Consider the following 23,356-nt stretch of genomic DNA (forward strand, 5'->3'; position numbering starts at 1 on the left):
TTATTTAATTTCCACTGCTCTCTGTTCCGGAATTCTTGATTAGCCACTCAACAGTACTGCTGTCATCATCTCGTTCATACTGCATTTCATTTATCTGGTGCTGTGTTCTGACCCTTTTGTTCATTTTCAGTTTTAAATCCTCATGAACTAAAGTTTCGCCATTGTCAGTACACTTTAAGCATTAAAAGAAATTCTTCTGCAAAACAGCATTGGGCTTATGATTCAGCAAAATTTTAAATTAAAAAAAATAAGTAGTGTACTGCTAGAGAATTTTATTGTAACAATATCAGTCCTTAGTTCACTGTACTAATAGTATACAGAAGAATTGACAGTTATTTCCAATGGCTTGTCATAAATGCTATTTTCAAACTTTTCTAGCATTGATTTTATAAAAGTAAGTTTAGCATGGAAACTAATTTTGGAATATGATTTGCTGTTCTTCAAGAAAGAGAGATTGTGTTTAAATGCAGTCAGTTGTGTATTAAAAAGCAAAATGACCCAGGAAAAAAAGCTGGTATAGAATTGTTTCCAGATTATCAAGCCTGTTCTTTTTGCTTTTCTAGACCCTTTGAAAGTAGATATGCCTGAAGAGAAGAGTACATCATCACAGCAACAGCAAAGTACATCTAAAGATGTTACTGAGGAAGAGCTTGAAGATTGGCTGGACAGCATGATCTCCTGAAGCTCAAATTTCCTCATGTGAATAATTGAATATAGCAAACATTACATAAAAAGTTGAACTTCTCTTTATCTTTTTATTTCCTTTCTCTGTTTCACCTTGTTCAGTGTACCAGTATGCTGGCTCCTAAAATTTTGTGCAACCAAAATTAATTTAGGTGGGATTGAAAATTGTCGAAGACTAATAACATTATTAGAAAGGTCTAAAATTTGTGATGAAATTGGAATTTTCTTTGCTAAAGAAGCAGGCTAAGAGAACAGTTATTGCAGCTTGTACTTGCTCTATGTAGTCCTTAAAATAAAGCCATGACTGAACAGTGAATACATGTGTTTTTAGTCACCATTCTCACACAACTCCATATTGTAGAAAAATGGCAAAGATGACAGCAACGGTAATATTTGGTTTATAATACTTTATTGCAGTGGGCACTTTTATTAGAAGAAAAAAGAATGCATAATCCTAACAACTTCTACTTGCAGGTGACTGTAGAGCATTGTTTTATTTTGGCCTAAGATTTAAACTGTGTTCATTTTGATACAGTGTTATGTCTTTTAACAGCAGCATCTAATAAGCTGTTATTGAAGGTAGTATATTAACTAACTTCAAGTGTAATTTGATACAGAAAGACAGAAAAGCAATACAGTTAATGGGTTTGTTCATCTAGAACATTAACATAAATAAAAAGTTTGCATAGCTATGTCTACAGAGGTTTTAAGGCACTTTAATGTTTCAAGGTTGACAAAATGTTTGAAAATGATTTCTTTTTAACTGCTTAAAGCTTTTCAAACTGTATCTTAATACATTCACTAGCAAATACTGTGGGGAAAAACTGGACAGCAGTTAGCTGAACTATTTTTTCTGAGGCATGGCCTCTGATGTTCAAGTTCTTCAATGTCAAATGTGCAATTAAGATGCCTTTTAGCCCTTTCAACTTACTGCCAAACACCAGGTTAATGATGTGGTTAAAAAGTTGTTATAATTTTAGGACATGTTTGAACTGGAAGGCTTAAGTTAATCAGGCATAGTTTTCTCTTTTCTAATTAAAATTCCAACAAAAGACCTGTTTCACATGTGGTAGGTACAAAAAGCCTCTGAAATAGTGTCAAATTTTATGTGTGTCTTGAAGGTTAAAGACATTTAAAGCAAATACAAGCTGTGAAATTGCACCATGAAAAGAATAGATTTCTTTTTTTTTATCTTAATAGTTCATGAATAAATAATTTTTTTGTGATATTAGCCAAGTTGATCCTCATACTGTTTTCGAAAGCAGTCCCCTGCTGGGAAAAAATCCCAACATCTTTCTTGGTACATCTTCCACACAAATGACTCCTGAAAATGAGAAAGTATTTATTTTAACAGTCAGCATACAGTTAGTGCCATAGAAAAATTTTTAAATTTTTAAAAATAACCACATACTGTGCCTATTTCCATGGAATAGAACTGTAAAGGCACTGGAACTCTGAAGATCATAACTGAAGAATGTTTGTAAAAGTTTTATCTGCACTTTTCCTGATTCAGTACTACTGAAATTTAAATCTATTAGTAAAATACGTAAGTGTAAATTAATCAGTCCAGTTAGAACAAACCTATTCACAATCTGTATATATAAAATGTGTTTTGCATTGATTGGAAAACAAAGGTACTTTTGTACTCTATGCCTAACAACTTCTTATTAGAAATAAGATATAATTAAATCCTATTTATTTTCTTATATATTTACATTTAGACTTAACAATGCTAAACATACAGACATCCATATACCTATCTATCTACACATATGTATGGATTTTTGCTATAGAAATAGTACCTTAACTGCCTAAATCTTTTGGGAATAAACTGTAACTGGTACATTTGAGGTTTTCGTTTCAAAGATGACAGTAACATTACTAGTACCTGAATTCTGACAGCGTTCACTGCTCAGTAAAATAGCACACTGCAGCGCCCCACCCCCCTCTGGTTTTGTTTTAACCCTTCTTTTCTTTCACTGGCAGTAGGCCTTTTGAGGGTGGCATCATCCACACTCCTCAGTGGTACATCAGTTCCACCTGGTGGTACACAGCTACAGGGCTCAAGAAGATAAAAATGTTTAAAGATAAGAAAAACCATTAAGTTTTATTTTCTACTCACCTGGCCAGTATGCTCAGTTTCATCCTTGTTAATTAGATACATTAAGAAGAACCTGAAACAAGCACATGAAGCAGGTATTAATGCAGGAAACATAACATCTCTGCCTGACCTTTTGTAGCCTGGGGTGTGTGAGGAAGCTTGCCTCACGCTATAAGCAGTGACACTGCTAGACATGTAAAGTGCCTTTAAGGCACTTTTAAGGGATAAAATTATGTCCTGAAGCATATCTCCTGTGGAAGTGCTAACAGATAAAAAATCTGTAGAAGTAGAAAAATATGGCTTAGCATCTTATTCATTTCAGTGTGAGGAGCAATACCTGAATTAGGCATATGCCAAATCCTATGCACGTATGCTCCAACATCTCACCTTGGAAAAGGTTACAATGGCTACTATGTGAGAAATGTGGTAAATACTGAGCTACACCAGGAATTCCAAACATTTGTGCCATACAGCTCGTAAGCTGAGCCTCTCCTTCTCCAACACCTATGCTCTGTCAGACGTTGAAAGCTTGAACTATTTAAGGAGGACTGTAGAGCACTAACTAAGGTCTGTTTACAGGTAACACAGCTCTTGGTTGGACAGTTTGGATGCAGTGCATTTGGAATTAGATTTAGTACGTGCTTTTGTTGTGAGGAAAGGAAAGTACACTGACTTTAACAGTTGTCTAATTAAAGGGCAACCTGGGTAAAAAGATCGTTCACTATGTATTCTAATATTAAGGAAATGGCCGCTTTTAATTTACTGTGAATTAGAGGTTCCCATGTACCAGTTAAGCAGTTCAATATAGTAAGAAAAGCTTGGTGGTTGTAGACTGTAAAACCATGGATGTTAATGGAAATTTACATCATGTAAGGCAATTGATTTTGCCAATGTCAGTTGCTGTGCAAAGAATAAGGCAGCCTCCACTCCAAGAGCCACACTTTCTTTTTTTTTTTAATTTAAAAAGTTCAGATGCAGTGTTGCAAAGTCGGTCTGCTGTAAGAGTCCACCGGCTCAGTTCCTTTGGTTTTGTTGGCACAATGCTCATGTAATTATCTTCGTTGTATTAGTAACTAATACCACCAAATTAACTTTTTAAATATCCTCTTTGGTCTGCTCTGTATTTGCTAATGAAAGTGGAAAAGCACTGTCTTGGTAGTCTGGGCAATAGCCTAAACATTTACAACTCCTGATTGCTTCAAAGTTTGAAGAGCTTCACTGTCACTAAAGAACTATGATCAGAGTTATTTATTTACTGGCGGTTATCTTTCAATAACCTTCAAAAAATGCCTTTTTTTGCTTTGTTTTGGTTTGGGGGTTTTTTTTGGCCAAATCAAGGCCAATTTTCAATGGTCTCATCAGCGTTACCAAGCCCCCAGAAGGCACAACCAAAACTTCCAGACTAAAGCAACTCATTAAACTGTTGTCCCCCATCTTTCCACATATCTGGGTTTCCTTTCAGCAGAATAAGAAGTTGGTCTGCCTTCCAGTCTCATTCTACTAAGGTAACTTGTGTGTAAGGTAAGCACTTCAAAGATCACCAGCAGTGTGGAGTAGAGGAGGGGAGACCAGAAAGGACAGGAGATATTCCTCAGTTCTACGGAATTCTGTCTTGGAACTTTCAGCAATGTGTGCACCTAAATTACTCTAGACCTGAAAAATTTTACTACAATTCCAGCTGTAAAATGTACTTACAGATAGTTCGCCAAGTTGTGTTCTTGCAAAGTATGTGTTTCAAAGCCGTGGGGGGTTGTGTCAAAATAGTCATTGCCGATTCCACAAATAAAACATTTGGTCTGAAAACACAAGTTGCGGTTACAGATGAATTTTAACTCAAACACTATTTTAATTGGTGATAATCTAGATGAATGAGAGTAATGAAAAATGTAATGTGCTTCCTACCTCCATGTCTTCCCTCACTTGTTCTTGCTGGTCTCTTAATTCACCAAAAGCATCAATAATCAGACCTATTTCAAATTGAAAAGTAGCAACAGTTCGGTACTGAGCAATATTCATATTGAAAATAATGTCAGTCCTCCACTGTCTAGAGTTTACTGTACTTATGTCTAGGTTGAACAATTCAAGTTACAATCTATCAATTTCCAGACACCCAATGTTTTTTTATACTGCACTCCCAGCAGTAATTCCTATTACATGGAGGTACAATCTTGAAAGTGAAAAGGCTTTTCTGTCCTTTATTACAGTCAATTTAACCTTCCATAAGCTCATCTCTTTTGTCCCATAAATGAAATCAATTTTCACTCCTTTACTCATGAAACTCTCGTATCCCAACTCTTGTTCAACAAAGACAGCTCTGCTCCCAGAGCCCCCCTTGGCCAGTTTCTGAGGCTGCTTCGCATTTGAAGCATTACTCTTGCACTTCCAACATATTAGGATTAGAATCGGATCATTCTGGGGACTGTGAATGCGTTACATTTTTTCTTTGCCACCAGATGGGTGTTTTCCTAACAGCCTGAGGTCAGTTCATGCAATGAATGGTTGAATGCTGACTGTCACTGAGGAGAGGTCTCGTTCACTGTGAACCAAAACTGCAAACCAATTAACCCTACAAATCGTCCTCTAAAGAGAGGAGGAAATAGTTGTGTGGCCATGGTGACTTTCTTCATGTCATTTACCCTTTTCAAGGGAAAGTCTCCATTCCCCAGCCAGCTGTAGGCGGTTCCAAGCTGAAAGTCTTCAGCAAGCCTCTCCAAGTTTAAATGGTAATTATAGGAAGAACAGTGATCCTGCACAAGCTGCATCATCTGTGACCCTTAACTGAGGTTACAAATCTTGTGCTTTGACTTTGTGTAGTACTTGGGACAAGGCATTATTTATGAATTAAGTCTAAAATTATTACTTTCAGAATTAATGATTTTATCAGCTCAGAAATAAGTCTTTGTAGCTATACTGCTAAATTTACCTCAAACATAATATGGTTTACATTACTGAGCTTCATTAAATTAATTTTGAACAGTTCTCTACTAAGGTAAGTGATGTTACCTTGAATAATGGCCAGTAGGATAACAATGACAAAGAAGAAAAATGTGATGTCAAAGACAATTCGATACATTTCATAAGGGTCTCCAGCAGGATCCTCAATTTCATCTCCAATGCCACCACCAGCTCTTACACCCACATACATGTGGAACAGGTAACACTAAAAAAGAGAGGAAGATTTGCAGATATATTTACCATTAATTACTCTGAGGTTTTTTTTTTCTTTTTTTTTTTTTTCAATTATTCTGCTCTGCTAATTCTCTTCACAAGTTATAGTAACAAAGAATAGTTACAAAGAACACATAATATCATTCCTCATGTATCACACACAGTGCGCCAAAAATCTGTTCCTGTCTTACCTAATGTGATTCCACCTTCAGATACACTTAAGAGCAGGAGTCAGCATCAGCTGTTACCCACTCCTCACTCCCTGGGTCTTATGTTCAGACTGAGACCATTTGGGAGCATTTTTCTTGTATTATTTACTGTATTCAACTATATTCTACTCCTTAAATTGATTCCTAAGGTTCTACTTTGCTCTGAGTGTGCAGAGGACATCTTCTAAAGTCTTGCAATGAAGTTTAGAAATGTGGGAAAATATTGCCATAAAAGAAATAGTGACATATTCACAAAAGTATTTAGGTGGTTTCTGGATAATTTAATTTTGCAATACTAGGTGTCCAGTTTAGTATATTGGAAATTAGTTGTGATATGTGAAACAGCCTGTGTTCAGTTCAGTGCAGAAAAAATAACTTTACAAAAATGTTGCTGTGTGTCATATTTTTCGAACATATAAATCTTAATGGAAAAATCTTTAAAAATCTGTATATTTAAGCTGTGAAAGTATATTAGAATGGAATCTTCTGCAGGAGTGATATACTACTGATGTTCCTGTATGAATTGGCTACAGAATCTTGTAATCACCTTCAGCCACACATTGCGGCCTAAAAACAACTTAAATCTCTAAGCCCAGCCAGTTTTCCAAAGTCACATTAGATGGCAGTGGGTATTAAATAACCAGTATAAAACCTGACATAAGCAAACACTAAACAGAACTATACATCCATTTTTATAATGCAGTTTTACTGTCGACATAAGATGCTGGTACCAGTCTAATCATACTTACAAATGTAACTTGGAATTGATTTACTGCACTTAGGAGAGTGGTTTAAAATGTAATATGGTTTCATTATTCCAATTACTCCTACACCTATTTTATGACCAGACCATTGTATCCAGCTCACAAAGGGACCAGTTTGGGCAGTTTTCATAATTTCTGCAATTTACATGTCTGACTCACACTGAGTATTTAAAAGAAAGTTCAAGAATGGGGAAGATCATTCTGTGAAGTCTATTATACACCTCTGTTCTGAGGTATTTTATTCTGTCTTTGGTGTATAACACAGGGCAGAGAGTTACTATTCCATGGAAGAAATCAGCTGGCCACAAATTCGGAATATTACATTTGTGATACCTGAATTTGTGTTTCTGTATGCAATGAGAAAATCAAATCCTCTTCATACCATCTGTAGAATATATTTTATTATTACATAAATAACATTCAGTGGCAATGGGTAGAAATCAGATGGTAAGTTGGTAGCATAAGATCATCACCCATAATAATTTGTAATTTCCACTTTCTCATCCTTGACTTCTTAATTAATAACTAAATTACTAATTGTAATTTTGGAGCAGGCTTTTATAACTAGTGCTAATAACATCATATAATGCATATAATCTAAATAATGCTTGTCCACATGCAAGCATTGGGAACAAATAGGGTTTATTTGGGTTGTGACAGCACAGCATCTTTTTCCAGATCTGACTAGTTTGTCAAGAAATTTCTTCCACATACTTTGAGGGTTTGCCATCCTCACCTCTAAAAGCATTGCAGCAAATCATGTGCTATAGTATTTGGGAGAAAAATCCAGAATATCTTCCTATATGTCATCTATTTGCTGTTTTGTTTAGAGCGCTGGAGAATGCAGAGGGAATTTTAAGACCATTCATATTTTCAAAATTACATATATCAAGAAGAACAGACCCATGGATTTAACAACAAAAACATCCATCCTGGCTTATCATTCTATTTTAAGTATGCATTTGAAAATTCAGGATGACATTTGAAGCATGCAAGTGATGTTTTAGTTACCGTCATCATGTCATCACATTTCATGTCTGGTTCATCTTCATCTTCACTTTTGTTGTAGAATTTGCGGAAGAAGTTGAATGCCACAACAGTGTAAAGGTACACTACTACAGCGAGGAGTCCCACAGTAAGAACAAGCTGTGTGTGGAGACATGACATGAAAGTAGGTTTCAATTTCATTTTGTCAGAAGAGAAATGCTAGCTTGATGTATTGCCTTAAATATTGAAAATGGATCATATTGTACCTTTCCCAAAAACTAAAGATAGCAGTTACGATAGCTTTGAAGTCTCCCTGTTGCTTGGATCACCATGGAGCTGTTACTTTGCCCTGCTCTCATGAAAATCAAAGGGAAAAACAGTACCAAAAGACTGGAGTTGTTTCCATCTTTCTGAGCTATATGCATGCAAACTGTATCATTGAAGCAATGTTTAGTTTAAAAGTTAAATTTAGTAACTTGGAACACTGGATATACAGTAAAAATTAAATGTTTAAAATAAACCCCTTTCTATAATTTGATAAATAATTTCAACTAGGACTTATTGGGACCTACAATGACTTATCATAGTCTGTTTTCTGTTCCAAAGCTGGTTAGCAATCCATTGATAAAGCGGATGGAAAATTTTTTAGATAACCAAAGTGTAATTAATTTCCAAGTCCTGCTTTTAAGCAAATAAAACCCTTAGGTGAAAATGTTCAGCAGTTAATGAGACTAGATTATATTGTTTATTGGAGTTGGTGTTAGAAGATACGGCCCTGGAGAGGAGTTACTGAAAGCTATGTATTTTAAAAAATGCAATAACTGGTATTGCTCTTCTAAAAGAAACATGAGAGTATTGAACAACAAGCTCATCATTTTTCACTTTGAGCAGATCTCAAAGTGAACATTTCAATTCAGGAATCTGCAGCTGTCTTTCAGTGTTCCTATCTACTAGCAAGAAAAGCAACAGGATTAGAAAAACTAATCTTTGCTTGTAAAGAATTTAAGTAAAAGCCATGGTCTTGAGTTGAAAGTTTTGTCAACTGTGCTCAGTTTTGGCTATTACATTTAAAAAAAAACTCATAAAGAAAATATATCAAGCATTATATTAAAAGTAATATGATTTTTGTCATCCTGAAGTAAAATGAAAGGAATAAAACTAGAGATTTAATTTGTTTTTGTGATGATACACATCATCACATTGTATGGGGATATTCTTATGCCTCTTCCAAAACATCATGTAATTTAAAATGTTTTGACAAGCATAGCAGGGTGTAAGAGTGGGCTTAGAATATATGTTACTGCAGTTGAGAAGGAATGGAATGTGTATGTTTGAAATTAAACTTTGGGGAAGTTCTGTTGGATTTCCTAAATGTAAATTAAAAAGTAACTGTAAAGCTTGGTTTTTGTTGTTACGCTAGCTAGGAATATAGAGTCCTCAGAGATCAGAGAATGATTACCTGCACAAATTTCAACAATTAGTTTTGGAAGTACATTTTATTAAACTGATTTTTGCATGACAAAGTGACACATAAATGTACTCCACAGTGCAGCCTGCCCACACCTTTGAGGACATTCTTACTAGGTAAGTATTGAAATTTCAGCACCCAGGTCATTATTACTGCTGTAGCTAAGGAGAAATTGGGAAATCCTGTTATTTACCACCAATCAGTTCATCATTGAGTATATAGAAAGAACTGGTTAGGTAATTAATATTCTTGCATTTTTCTAAAATTATGTAATTTCTGTTGTGTACGAAACGTCTTTATCTATCTGTGCTTGGTGGGTATAGATTATTATCATTTCATAGGATTTAACGTATTAAGTGTGCTGCAGAAGACATGATGTGATCTATTCTTTAATCCAATCGTAATCAAAATCTGTGACTGTGAAAATGGATTGCATTTTGATATCTCCTATGTACAACAAATTTTTTCCAGTACTTTTACAAAATTTCAAACCTTAGCATGTAGCACTAACCTGTTTGCCATTGTGAGTGACTGAAGACAAAATAGTTCGCAATGTCTTAAAACCCATAGCAATATCCAGCAGATGAGCAGCAAAGAAGAAGTTGTTGTAGTGCCCAAGGATAGACATAGTTGTGTACCAAGCTAAGTATAAAAATGACTGCAGAGAAAGTGAAAAGTGGCAGAGTGTTAGTTAGCAGGTGCTAATGTGCATTATTGGATCCAGAATATAGCTTTTTTAAAGTCACTTACATTGTTGTAGCAGGACACTGCTTATGTAGGGGTGAAAAAGCTCAAACTTTACCCTACTTGTGAAAATTACCAGTGATAGAGGAGGACGTCATGCTGCTTTTGCTGTTGAAGAATGCTGAGACCAGCCTCGCTCAACTCCAAAACTAAACATCATGAGAATGTGAAAAGCATGTGTATCCTGACAGCAACTGGCACTGGCAGGGATGTGGAAGGCAAATATAGATAGAGGAACCAATGAGTGGTAGTACTAATAACTTATTTAAAGATAAATGGTGCTCTGCTCAGCTAGCATGACCAGCCTAGAAAAATATGACTTCCAGTCAATCACTTTATATTCTAAAAGCTCAGTCCCACTTTTTAACAGCAGGGATTTCTAGCACTCCTAAGTCTGTGTGTGTGTGTAGATTCTTCATGCTAGTGAGAATACTCCCCACGATCACTCCTTGATGCTAAATGAAAGAGATTTGCCCGCTGTCACTGGTATGGACAAGGAACATCAATCTCTATCTTAATAATTATTGAGCTACCTTTGAAACCATTAATTTAATAAATAATGCACTATACTACCCAGAAAACCTAAGGCACATAACAGAGCTTATTCTTTTAACAAGCAGTGAACCTGAAGCCACTTTGACATCAAAGCTTATATTGAAGAACAATGGCTCAGTGTATTTTAGTGGACAAGGAATTTATACATCTTCACTTGATTTACTTTGGCTGCCTTTTTTGTTTGCTCAAGAGGATGCAAAAAGAGGATTCACAAAAAAAAAAAAAGGGAATTTTAGTATAAACGTGGTCCTTTCAAAGGAGAAGGTTTGAAAGAAAAGAATGTCAGCCATGTCAAAACACATGATTCAAGTATGAAAAAGGATAACTTTTTGTAGACTGTGCTTGATTTTAGAAAAGACACCTTTGGTTGCTAGGTTGATTTCTACAAAATTAAATGAATGTACCATTAACTTCCAAAATGCTGACATTGTATCAATGATGTGGAGGCGCATACTGCCCTTTAGAATCAAAAAGAAAATTCTGACATAACGGAAAAAAAATATTTTAAAATCTCTCTCTAATGGAATGTTATTTATGTATGGTTGTTTAAAATAAAAGCATATAGTGGAAAACATACAATCGTGTTTAGAGTAAATTAAAGCATATTATTCTAGGCTAAAATACTCACATTATCAGTGAAGACAACTCCAAGCTTCCAAATGTGGTACTTTGTATCAATGGAGCTTAACCTAGGAAATACAAAATTTTTGAAATACAAAAATGTCAAAATTAAGTATTGAATTCTGTGTTTATAAACAGCAAACCAGGTTTAGCACTTCACATTTGTTTCTGAAGGTGGTGATGTACTTTAACAGTTCATTTTTTTTAGAGTGAGGCAGGTGCTTCATTTTTCAGAGTATTCATTACTTCTGAGCACCTATAAAGAGTTTCTAGACCACTGAAACTGGTGAAACAATTTCAGTAGGAGTGACACTGCCATATTCCAGACTTAAAAAATTAGAATGTATGTCAAAAATAGTGACATCTGGAACCCAGACTGCTTGAATTTGAGAGGTAAGTGGTCTGTCTAGTGTAAAATGTTGCCAGAATAACCAAGAGAAAAGCTAATGCCTTCTGCAAGATTCTAAATATTTTATTAGCCATTAGATGGCATGCAAAGGGAAATCTTTCTTGTGTGTCTTAAATATCAAGGAAACCAAACTCTTGTAGGAGCCTGAATCACTTGAGACTGGGACACTTTCATACACTTGTCTTCACTGACAGATTAAGTCAGGAAAACATCTATGAATTTTTTCTAGACACCTGGAATCTACATATTTTTTATCATTACTTTTTCTGTCCTTTGGTTTATAAACTCTGTTGTAAAAACTTTAAATACTGCATTAATTATTGTTTAAAATAAAAGAGTGCCCAGCTGTATAAATCAGCATAAACTCATGGATTTTTTTCTTACTTTTATAACACAAGTATGTTTTAGAACGAACAAAAAGCTTTTTAAGTTTACTTCCACACTAGGAAATCTTCTCCATTTGAGTTTTCCATGCTGAGGAAAACATCACTACAGTTTCAATATAAAATCCATTTTTATCTTTGATGGTAAAGTTATACCAACACATAACTTGTCTGTGAAGGTCAGAAGTCATACCATGATACAAGAGATGCCTCTTCTGGTTCACTCTCTTCCACTGGACTAAAATCGAGGGCACTTTTGTCCAAACCCAAAAGTTCTGCAATGCGCTCTGCTCCATATAAGTCTCCGTACTTGTTAATAACCTAAAAATGGAAGAAGAGAAGCTTTTTCTCAGAGAAGGTCCTTTGTGACATTCACCCTACTTTAGGCCAGTAGTTGTCAGGAATTAAAAAAGAAAAGGTCTTTCACAATTAACACTACTAGAACAGTCAGAACTCCCAGGAGGCCAGGTGGGGGGGGAGCATAAAAAAGAAAAATAGAAGCATTAAAGGCTATTATCTGAAAGCTTATGTATAATTTGCTGTCATTTAAGCTGGCATGTTTTTCTTTTTTTAGGGGGATGAGGGGGCTTTGTATCCTAAAGATGACAATGACTGTAAATTAGACCTGCTGGCTGATTGACAGTACAAAGTTATTTCAAATATCTGAGTCTAGGAAGGAAACTACAGCCTTCTGTCTTCCTCCCTCTTCCCACCTACGCTGCAGCTGCCTGTTCAAAAAGACATTTAACACAACAATGACTTCCATAAAACAAATTTCAGTTCTCAGTTATTTGTATATTTATGTGTGCAGGAGAATATCACACAGATATCCAAATTAACCAAATAGTCATTTATTGCTATGACTTAACATAATAGAAATATAAAAAACCTACCTTCCGTTTTACAAATTTGTCCCAGTAATTGTTAGGGAAGGACCTATATAGATAAGGCAAAGATATTTCAAGTTATTGAACTTGTTAGGGGAAAATTAAGAAACAATGAAAAAAGAGAAAATACCATGTTCCTGATCACTGCAGATTTTGCTGTAATTTCATTCACTCACTGCCCTTCAATATCATTCATCTCCTAAATAAATACTTTATTGCTCCTAGCCATAAAAATCAAACCAGGCAATGATTTTCAGATGAAAATAAGAGAGTCTTGAAGCACAAATAATTTTTTAAGTTCAGTAGATTTAATTTCAAATAGTCACTGAACACTTGTGAAACAGTGGACAATTTGCCAACACAAAATAAAAGAAAAAAATATTAAAAGCCCCCCCAAAATTGAAAAAGATCGTTTGCCAAAGCCGGGGGTTAGTGGTAATCTTGTTCTCACATGTGTCATGTTGTCACTGGTTTTGACATCCCAGACAAGACACAGTAAAAACTGTTTATAATTCTAAAGCCACAAGACTGTTCCCCTAAAGAGCATTTTGCATCATCTGCCTCTGAGCGACAATGCCCACACTAATAATTAAAAGAAAAGCTGTTGTGTATACCTAGAAGAAAGAAATGGAGCAGTAAATCTTAAATATTAAAGAGCTGTCAGGGTATCTATATTGAAAATTCTCTGCTTTTTTTGAGAGTAATAAGCAATCATGATGCTTCAATAAGCAACTGGTTTTATGCAGGAGAGATCTTAGACACAAAGTAATACATCAACTTTGACCCGCAAGAAAAAAAGATAGTGTTTTTTCTTATCAGTGATGTTTCTTTGATCTTCAACTTGATCATAAAAAATACTGTTCTTGAACTGTCTTATGAATTGCAGTGCCCAGGAATTTCTCATTGTAGTGGTCCTACTGTATATTATGTCTGTTTTGAAGAATGCCAATTAGCAGGAAATACTACAAAGTATAAGATTTTTCTCTCCCCATTTCCTGGAAGTAACATTGAGTTGAGAAAATATGCAGAAACATAAAAGGGAACAATAACTACTTAAACTAAAGGACGGTATTGATAAAATAAAGTAAGTGTTAGCACCAGAAAAATGAGATTCCAGAACATTGTAGTGCTGGGATGTGAGGCAAACTTCCCAACTAGTATGCTCAATTTTTTACCTTTCTGATTTGGAATTCTAAATGAAATTACTCCAGATAAAGACAAATGGTTCTAGTGACTCAGATGGTATATTCTAGTCCAATGCTCTGTATTGTTTCTTTTCTTGATTTCTCAGGCTTTTAAGCAAAGTATGTCTTAGTGTAGCCAGCTTCTGTCTATCTCTTTTACCATAAACATCTAATCACACTGCATCCATTAGGGTACCCCTTTTGCATTTTTAATTACTTTTTTCACTTACAGAAAGTACATTTCAGTATGTACAGAGCACTGGGTACCCTCCAGCAGTGATTATTCTGATGGTACAATAGCTGCATTAAAACTCTAGACTCAGTTCACATGAGAGGGAAGGATTAGCCTACTTAAATTAGCCTTAATCAGCTTTGGTAGACAGTGCAACATGCTGAGAACAGACTGAACCCTGTGTCATTAGGGTTAAGAGAAAAATATATTTCATTAATTCATGAATCTTTTTATTGAAGATAAACTTACTGGATATCTACATAGCTTGCAATCAATAGTGAAAGAAGCTGGTTGGAAACTAAGCAAGCTCTACCCTCTGTTGTAACTTTAATAATATGTGCTAGTCCATATTGCTGACTGAAATTAAAGAAAATTCTTAAATTTTAGGTGTGGAAAACAAAGAATTTCTGGTATTTTAGAGATTCAAATGGTAGAATCATAGTTGGAAGGGACCTTAAAGATCCTCTCGTTCCGACACCCTTGACATGGGCACATCTTGGTGTCACCAGCAAACTTGCTGAGGGTGCACTTGGTCCCACTGTCCATGCCACTGACAATGTTAAACAGTGCCTGACACAGTACAGACCCAGAGAAACACTGCTTGTCATTGCTCTTCACTGCTTTAATTTTAATGATGGTTTTAAGGCCACTATTTATAGTGTACAAAAATTGAGTATGACTGACAATATACATATTTTGGATATTTGGCAGCATATTGTCACTCTGATGCATAGAGTTGATTATTTTTGCTGACTTGTTTTTATACTTTTACATACTAGCCACAACTAGTCTGTGACTTGTAAATAACTTTGTTGTTTTCCTGCTTTCTTTCATTGTCCTTAAATTATGATACTATTAGGAAAAGACAGGAATTTAAGTCTAGGTATACTAGTACCATAACATGATTCAATTTATTTTGAAAAAGGAAATTCTGAAAAATAGCCTATAGATAAGACATTCTTTTAAGGGAAGAGAGTTGACTAGCTATATTTGTCTGTGTCACTTCTACAAATCTCTGCAGTTTACTGATATTTTTCTGGTTTTTTTTTTCCTACCCTTGTACCATTCACTCACAGAACAGCAGATGATTTTTTGTGCATGACTACTACAGTGTTTGCTAATGCCTACAATCTGACAGCAATTCCTATCATACCTACTCAAATTCTGGGACTGATATTTTTCACTTGATTTACTCTCCTGTCATATACAGGTTTTTTTGAGCAAGTTGTGGGAAAGGCAGGAGAGTATTGCTATACAAGTGAAATTGAGTAACTGGAAAGGGTGGAAGTTATCTTTTTAAAACTTTTTCAATAGCAACTAATATGGGAAATGTCTTGGAGAGACATTGTGAGGTAAGATGCATAATCCTTGGAAATCCTGGAAAATGAAAAGGAGGTGGAATATATATGTTATGATAGTAATAAATAAATAGATAATATGGGATTTCACATTAGAATCTACTACTGTAGCATCTAATATAAGGTGCTAATTGCCTTTCTTTTAGATGAACTAAGTGGCAAGTAGACAGGAAAGTTCTAGATCAGTGGCTTAATGAGCTATAATATTTATAAACAGTTCACATATAATCATTTGATTTTACATACGGAGTATTTATAACGAGGCGATCCCACTGTCCTTTAATATCATCTTCAGTTGGCTGTTCAGTTATGTACAGGCCATCAAATTCCAGCTTTCTAGCTACCTCCTTTTCCCTCTTGAATACCACCAAAGGGACCTGTGAAAATGACAGTGGACATCTATGTCATGATTTATGTATTTTTGGTACCTATAGTACTCTTTATAATGCTGTGTAACACCAAATGTCACACTAGAACCTCCTGCAAGCAGATCAATGTCTAACCAGCCTCTGAGCAATGGCCAAGCCCAACCCTCCCACACCCAGACTTTTTATTGCTGAGCATGGTGTTACATGGCATGGAATATCAGTATTTTGTTCAGGTCAGCTGTCCTGGCTGTGACTCCGGCCAACATGCTTGCTGATGCACAGAGTGGGTAAAGCAAAGGGAGCCTTCACACTGTGCAACACTGTTCAGCAATAACCAAAGGGTGACTGTGTTACCAGCACTAGTTTGACCACAAATCCAAAACACACACACACTGCTAAGAAGAAAGATAACTACATTTCTGGGAGACAGAGTACACAAAGAAAACATTTACATATTGAATAGTGAGAATTTGTAAACAACGAGGTATAAATACTGCCAGTACTGGCACCAACAATCACTTTGGGACATAGCCAGTGTTGTTTATCAAATAATAGATTAGTAGTAAGGTTAAGAACTTGCCTTTAAGCAATAGTATCCAATCACACAGACAAAGGAGATGATAGTATGAATAACTGCCAACGCTCTGAGAGCAGGTGCCATGTAGCCTGTACTTTCTTCTAAAACAAAAAAGACCATGCCCTCCTCTTCTTCTTCTTCAGCAAAAGAATTCCAGAGATTAGAGTCTTCCTCTACTTCATCAAGTGGTTCTTCTGTCACCTGAGAAAAATTCAAGCATATTGAAAACACACAAAAAACTTAAAAGCTTTTTCCTTTCTCTAGTGACAAATGATGTTTGCAAAGCCTGCTCAGAGGAAGATTATAGAACATTAGCTTTAAATGTCCTTCATTTTAACAGTCTCTAGATCATGTCATGTCATTAAAAAGAAAATCTAGAAAAAGCAAATACAGGCAGTTTAAAAACCTGTCCTCTAACAATGCCATAGCAAAACTAAATCAATCAATGAAAATGTTGTGCAAAAAAAACGTTTTCTTGTCAGAACCAAGGAATGACAGGGTTATCTAGTAGGTCTGAATTTAGGGTTTGTTTTGTAATCTACATTTTTTCTGATAACTAAAGTCTAGGAAGAAACAAAGTTTTCATGTTATGAACGTGTACATTGTCCACAAATTTTTATTTCATAACTCAGTTTAGGGCTTACAAACTATATACAGTATTTAATCAGCCATAAAACTGAAATACTGCCCTAAATTCTTCCAGTGACTTTAAAAACCTGGCCTTTAAAATAAAAGCCCTAAGGGCCCTTTTTTGACAGCTTTATCTGAAAGCTGAAGTTCTATTCAGTCCTGTTTCACTTGCACTGACCCTTTCCTATTTATGACAGATGGACTTGTAATGATAGACACAAACTTTTGTCCTTGCTCTGCAACAGAATGGGTTGTCACCCACAAGACTCAATGAAAAGAAGAGAATGGGGACAAAAGGACTGGCATAGACAAAAGCAGAACTCTGCGTAGATACTTAAGTCCATCTTTCTTCTCTAGCCCTACGGGAAGGGAAGAAAGAGGCAAGAAGGATGCCCTAAATAACCCTGACAGTCTTTCTCCAGGAATGGTGCACATACCTTCTGCCCTTTTTGTGTCTTTACCTGCCCTTCCTCCAAGATTGTAATTGTGTTACAGGAGTTGCATTTAAGATATTTGAGATCAGGACTTAGTTACTTCTACACTGAAGGTTCAGCCACCTGCTTTTGTATTTGAAGTTTTTGGCTGTAAGCAACAGAACTGGAAAATGTAATACTGGAAAACATATGATGTATTTCATTCTATATCTAGGAGGGGAAAATCGAAAGAGTCAGATTTCAGGATAAATCAGGACTTTTCTATACAAATCTGTATAGATTTTCTATACAAATCTGTATAGAAAGGGGAAAAATGAGACTTTTATGAATGTGAGTTTTCTTCACTGAATTCTAATCTTTTCCATGAATAGAGCTTGTGAAGATTCATGAAAAAAATCAGTGGAGGCTGCTGAAGATATTCTACTTTGTATCACCGTGTTGTACACCAGAACCTGAAACAACTCCAGATTCAGGTGCACCTCTGAGATTAAGGCATGAATGTATAACCTTCTTCATCAGTGATGTAAAAAAAGAACTGTAGCCTACCATGAAAAAGAAAAAAAGAAATCAATGAGAATAATCAGATCAACTGAAGTCTCTCTTTAGAACAAATGAAATAAAAAATTCAACAGTTTTGACATTTGAATTATTTTAAGCAATTTCAAATTTCCCTCAAGAAGATTAACAATCCAAACAATAACAGACTTAGGTGACTAAATGAAAAAGTGCCTAGAAACACATGCCTAGAAACACATGCAGGAGAAATTAAATAAATCTCTTTTCATTCCTCCTGAATAAAATAAACCCTGAATAGTTACAAACTTTCAGATTTTTTTTTAACTACTTCATATACAAATGCTTTAGTTCATGTTTAAAGGCTTGTAATAATGGCTTTATTAAACAAGCCTTGAAACCATCATCAAATATTCCTTTGGAACTAACAAAAAATATTTAAAGAACAATGCATAACCTTACCTTGTAAAATAGAAGAATAAAATTGATGGCAAATGCAACAAATAGAGCAAGAAATCTTAAGTTATAAAAATTTCTTGCCAAGTAGTGCTGAAAGTAAAAAAAAAAAAAAAGAATTAATGGTGGCCTGTAGGTAACATCAAGATAAGAAAAGGAGGTAGCAAGGTTTTTAAGAAATTAAATATATAATTGTGTTGCCTTCATACACCACTTATAACGAGCAAGGGCATTTCTTGGCAGCCTGTTCTCCCATTTCATGGTGAATGGAATTAAAAGTAATGGCCTTAAAATTGTAAGTCAAAGAAGACTGAAATAGAATATTAATGAAAACTTTCTAGAAAGAAGTCCAGAAAGATGCTAGATAACTGGAATAAACTAATTGACAAGGTTTCAGAGAATTCAACATTTGATGGTTTTAAGAACAAAGATAAATCTTATAGCTAATAGAAGTACAGATTCTAGAAATTAGATTATGGAAAAAAGAGAGCTCCTAACAAGGAGCTCAAAAGGCTAATCTGTCCTGTTAGACCAAGATAGGAGAAATTAAACACAGAAACACTTTAGATAACTCTATGAAGTACTACAAAAATCACAAGAGACCGAATAGAGCCAGTCATCTGAAAACTCTTGCCAATGTTCCTTTTATGATGACATTTCTCCCTTCGATATCAAACAAAGGTTCCATATGCATAAATAAAAATTCAGTGACTAAAGAATTTAAGACAAACTTACAAGCATTTTTGTTTGATAAATTTCCAAAGCTTTGAAGAAGTTAGCCATAACAGCCTCAGGTTTCTCAATTTTTTGTCCATGCCTTCGCTTCTTCTTCTTCATTTTTCCCTCTTCGACCTGCTCAGGTTGTACTTCCTTTGCTTTATCTTGTTTCTCACCATCTTCCATGCTAGAAGAAAGGTTATCTAAACAAAAATGCCTAGCCAAACTTCTGTATTGTAAATACTTTCATTTAGAAGGAATTTGAGTTTAGAAAGTCTGGTTTTGAAAGTTAGTTTTGATACTGGGAGAAAAAATCACAGAATGAGTTAGGTTTGAAAAGACTTCTGAGACCATCAAGTCCAATCTACGACCCAACACCACCACGTCAACTGGACCGAGGCACTAAGTGCCACATCCAGTCTTTTAAACACCTCCAGGGATGGTGACTCCACCACCTCTTTGGGCAGCCCATTCTGATGTTTAATCACTCTTTCTGTGAAGAAATTCTTTTTGATGTTCAACCTGAACCTCCCCTGGCACAGCTTGAGGCCATTTCCCCTTCTGTCACTGGTTGCCTAGAAGAGACTGACCCCTACCTCGTTATTGACCCTAATGGCACACTTAAAAAAATTCACTTTGGCAGATAGGAGGAGAAAGATAAATGACTGAAGTAAATATTTTAAACATGAAGCAAAATGGAAGAGAAAAAAAAAAGAAGAAAATTATGTATAGCTTTTGAATGTGTAAGAATCTCTAGGAGATATTTTGTGTGTATCTACAAATATTTTAAGGGCATCCATCAGTCTGCAAGCCTACAATGTGGCTGCATGTTCAGGCAGACAGCATGCCCCTTAAAAGTAGGATGCTGCTAGAGCAAGGTAAGTATTTTGAAAAATTTTAATAAGGCAGTCACATATAGGATGACTGGACAAAGGAATGCATTTGCTATCAAGTTCACAAATCAAGAACAGATAAAAGAGCAATAAATAAGTATGGTTGGGTTAGTTACATCTTGTGTTTTAATGATCTGATATTGTTGCATGAAAATTATAGTAGGTAGTAGGAGAAGTGTAAATAGCAGTACTGACAAGTTGCAGAGTTCTTTTCAAGACTGGTACTCATTTTTAAAGGTAGTTATGGGAATTTTTAAAAAGATAGTGACCACAGATTTATATATGCAGAATTGTCAAGGGCCACAAAATCAGATTACCATTTTGTTGCCCACTGAGATGGTCTGCTACCCTTTAGTATATTTTCAAAAATATTTAGTGTATATACCTCTTAGTGTATTTTCAAAATACTGATGAGACAAAGTGTACATAAAGTGCTTTGAATACTGAGCATTGCTTGCATTCTTTCTGGCCAAATAATCTAGCAATAGGAAGTAGCAAGGAATTAAACAGGAATTTTTTAAAACGGACTTACTCAGCCTTCTCAGCTTCTGCTTTTCTTTGTGTTCCAGCTTCTTTTGCAATTTCAGATATCTGCAAAAAGTATTTTAAATGTCAAAATCAATCCATTCAAATAAAATTCTGGTAACTTTTGTTACTGTCTTCTAAGAAACAAATAAAATAATTAGTAATATTTTTTATACCACTTAGCACTTTTAAGGAGTTAGATTCTTAAAAAATAGGCAGCTCAGGCTGTATTTTAACAGTGAAAATGACAGAAATTATTCTGATAGCCTTTTTCAGTATAGTATTATCAATACTCTAACTAGTCCAGCTGACTGAACAACTTGATTATATATGTGATCAGACAGATCATGTAACCAACTGAGGATGAAGGTATCTGCCTCTTTCCAAATATGAAAAAAAAATATATTAATGTTATCATCAAAAATCTGAAAAAAAATCTATGTAATTATTAGATATTATAACACCCAATTACTTGGTCATGATCAAGTGATGCAATTGAAAACAGACAAATACTTAAACAACTTCTACTTACACAATGTTTTCTCCAAGCTGTTTATCTTAGCTGGGCTGATGGTTCATTAAACCTTTACCAGCACACCTCACAACCCTCCTAAGTACGTGCTTACAACATTCCCTTGAGATAAGGAAAAACCAATATACAATTTTACAGATGGCTAACTGCAGCAAAGAAGCTGGGGCCTGGATGTCAAACACCTTCAGGCTTCATATTACAAGATCAAAGTAACTAATTTCAAATGCAGTTTGAAAGTGGAAGCTTCAGTGGAAATCAAAGAGATGCAGGCCCTGAAGTCCTAGAGTCACAAAGGAATCTCAAGTGCCTAAATTTGTTTCCATTCCCTCTTGCAAAAACCTGTCTTAACTCTTAATCCTCTTCTATATTCTCCTGAAGTGCTTAGACAGCAATTGTCTATTGGTCCTACTTTTCTTGTTAATACCTAAATACAGTTATCTGTATTTGCCCCACTACTCATTTGGATGCCTGTCTCTTGCAGACACTTAGGAAAAAGATTCATGAAAGAATTTATTAAATTGATCTTGCCTTGGGTATCTCACGGATATCTGTGGAACCTCATCTAGTAAACAATGCATTTGTAACTCTCTTACAATGAGTGTCCTCTAAGATCTCAAGCTGGTGGAGGGTAATTCAGAGATAATTTGATGATGCCTGGTTCTTTTAAGGGGTAGGGTGGTAGATGAATGCATAAATCCCTATCCATCCTTTCCATCCCTCTATCATATGGTCTCTCAATTTTCTCTTTTCCAGGCTGAAGAGTCTTAAACTACTTAATTCCATACACAAGATTTTTTCCATGTCGAGTTTTGATATCTTGCCGACCTTCACTGAACCTTATTCAGTTTTACCACATTATTTTCAAAATGAAGAAACCTGGTCTTCAAGACACAGATAGGTTCATGAAGCATAGTAATATTCTGGAGTTTTCCTCTGTCTATTCCTTTCTCAACAATTCAGAATTTCAGTTTGCTTGATTGACATTTTCATTGAACTGATACTGTTATACAACTCTATTATATTCCCAAGATTTCATACCCAAACAGTAGCAATGAGCTCAAAATGCAAAATTTTACACATAAAATTATAACTTTTTGTCCCACATACATCACTGATTTTTATATGCTATTTTAAGGCAACTTTGTAGTTGGCTCTTGATTTTACTGCTACCAATAACTTAGATTTATCAGAAAACTGTGATAAATTTTATCATTTCTGAACCCACACAGCTCTCAGCACAGATTCCTATGTAACTTCACATTAAAAACTAAGTGCTAACAGTCTTCATCATATACAATTCCTAGATTATTTTGCAGTTTCTCTGGCTATGTAGTAATGTCATTGGCCTTATTATTACACAGTTGCTTTTCCAGTATATAGAGGTGAATTTTTATGTCTATCAATCTGTGTAAATTTTATCATTGCAGATGCCTAAGAAAGACATATGATTTCCTGAAGGGAGTTTTTGATTCTTACATTGCTGTTTCTACTTTGAGTTCCACTTAGTTATATCTAGTGCTCTCACTGGATTACGTGAACCATTTATATACACACTGTGAATAGTGATTTCTGTACTATATAATTAGTTTATATAATTATTAAAATTATATTAGTGAGTTTCACTAGATAACATACTACAGGTAAAAGCTGGATAAATTGCACAACTGACTTCACATTAATGACTGGAAGTATTTGCAAAAATTACTGAGGATTTTTATCAATAGCTACAAACACATCTCTGAGAAATGTATAAATCAAAGTAAAGCAAAGAAAATTCTAAAATGTTTATTCAGATTTGAATTAAAATGTTTACTTCAACCACTGTTGAAGAAAATACTAAGGTATTTAGAATACCAAGCACACTTACTGAGATTCTTTAGTTAAAATAGTATTTTTAAATACCAATCACATTACATTTATGCTAAATGATTTTTAAAGACTAATTTTTAAGGATTTT

At 35.0% G+C, this 23,356-nt stretch overlaps 2 protein-coding genes across 3 annotated transcripts in view; one reads left to right on the forward strand and one right to left on the reverse strand.

The window, feature by feature from the left end:
* AVEN (apoptosis and caspase activation inhibitor) overlaps nt 1-4,593 on the forward strand; it is a 101,969-nt gene extending 97,376 nt beyond the window's left edge. The window contains exon 7 of the mRNA XM_029964076.1: nt 564-4,593. Coding sequence (XP_029819936.1) covers nt 564-682 — 119 coding nt within the window. The 3' untranslated portion in view covers nt 683-4,593. The remainder of the gene's footprint in view (nt 1-563) is intronic.
* RYR3 (ryanodine receptor 3) overlaps nt 1,077-23,356 on the reverse strand; it is a 212,879-nt gene continuing 190,599 nt past the window's right edge. For both annotated transcript variants that reach the window (XM_018082300.2, XM_018082301.2), the window contains exons 90-104: nt 20,875-20,933; nt 19,468-19,636; nt 18,739-18,825; nt 16,703-16,900; nt 16,001-16,131; nt 12,987-13,029; nt 12,287-12,414; nt 11,309-11,369; nt 9,893-10,039; nt 7,938-8,072; nt 5,789-5,945; nt 4,688-4,752; nt 4,481-4,581; nt 2,807-2,858; nt 1,077-2,008 (exon numbers count right to left, since the gene is read on the reverse strand). In XM_018082300.2, coding sequence (XP_017937789.1) covers nt 1,913-2,008; nt 2,807-2,858; nt 4,481-4,581; nt 4,688-4,752; nt 5,789-5,945; nt 7,938-8,072; nt 9,893-10,039; nt 11,309-11,369; nt 12,287-12,414; nt 12,987-13,029; nt 16,001-16,131; nt 16,703-16,900; nt 18,739-18,825; nt 19,468-19,636; nt 20,875-20,933 — 1,629 coding nt within the window. In that variant the 3' untranslated portion in view covers nt 1,077-1,912. The remainder of the gene's footprint in view (nt 2,009-2,806; nt 2,859-4,480; nt 4,582-4,687; nt 4,753-5,788; nt 5,946-7,937; nt 8,073-9,892; nt 10,040-11,308; nt 11,370-12,286; nt 12,415-12,986; nt 13,030-16,000; nt 16,132-16,702; nt 16,901-18,738; nt 18,826-19,467; nt 19,637-20,874; nt 20,934-23,356) is intronic.

This window comes from Manacus vitellinus, unplaced genomic scaffold (assembly GCF_001715985.3).
Source record: "Manacus vitellinus isolate BGI_N305 unplaced genomic scaffold, ASM171598v3 scaffold_6_pilon, whole genome shotgun sequence".
NCBI classification, from domain to species: Eukaryota; Metazoa; Chordata; class Aves; order Passeriformes; family Pipridae; genus Manacus; species Manacus vitellinus.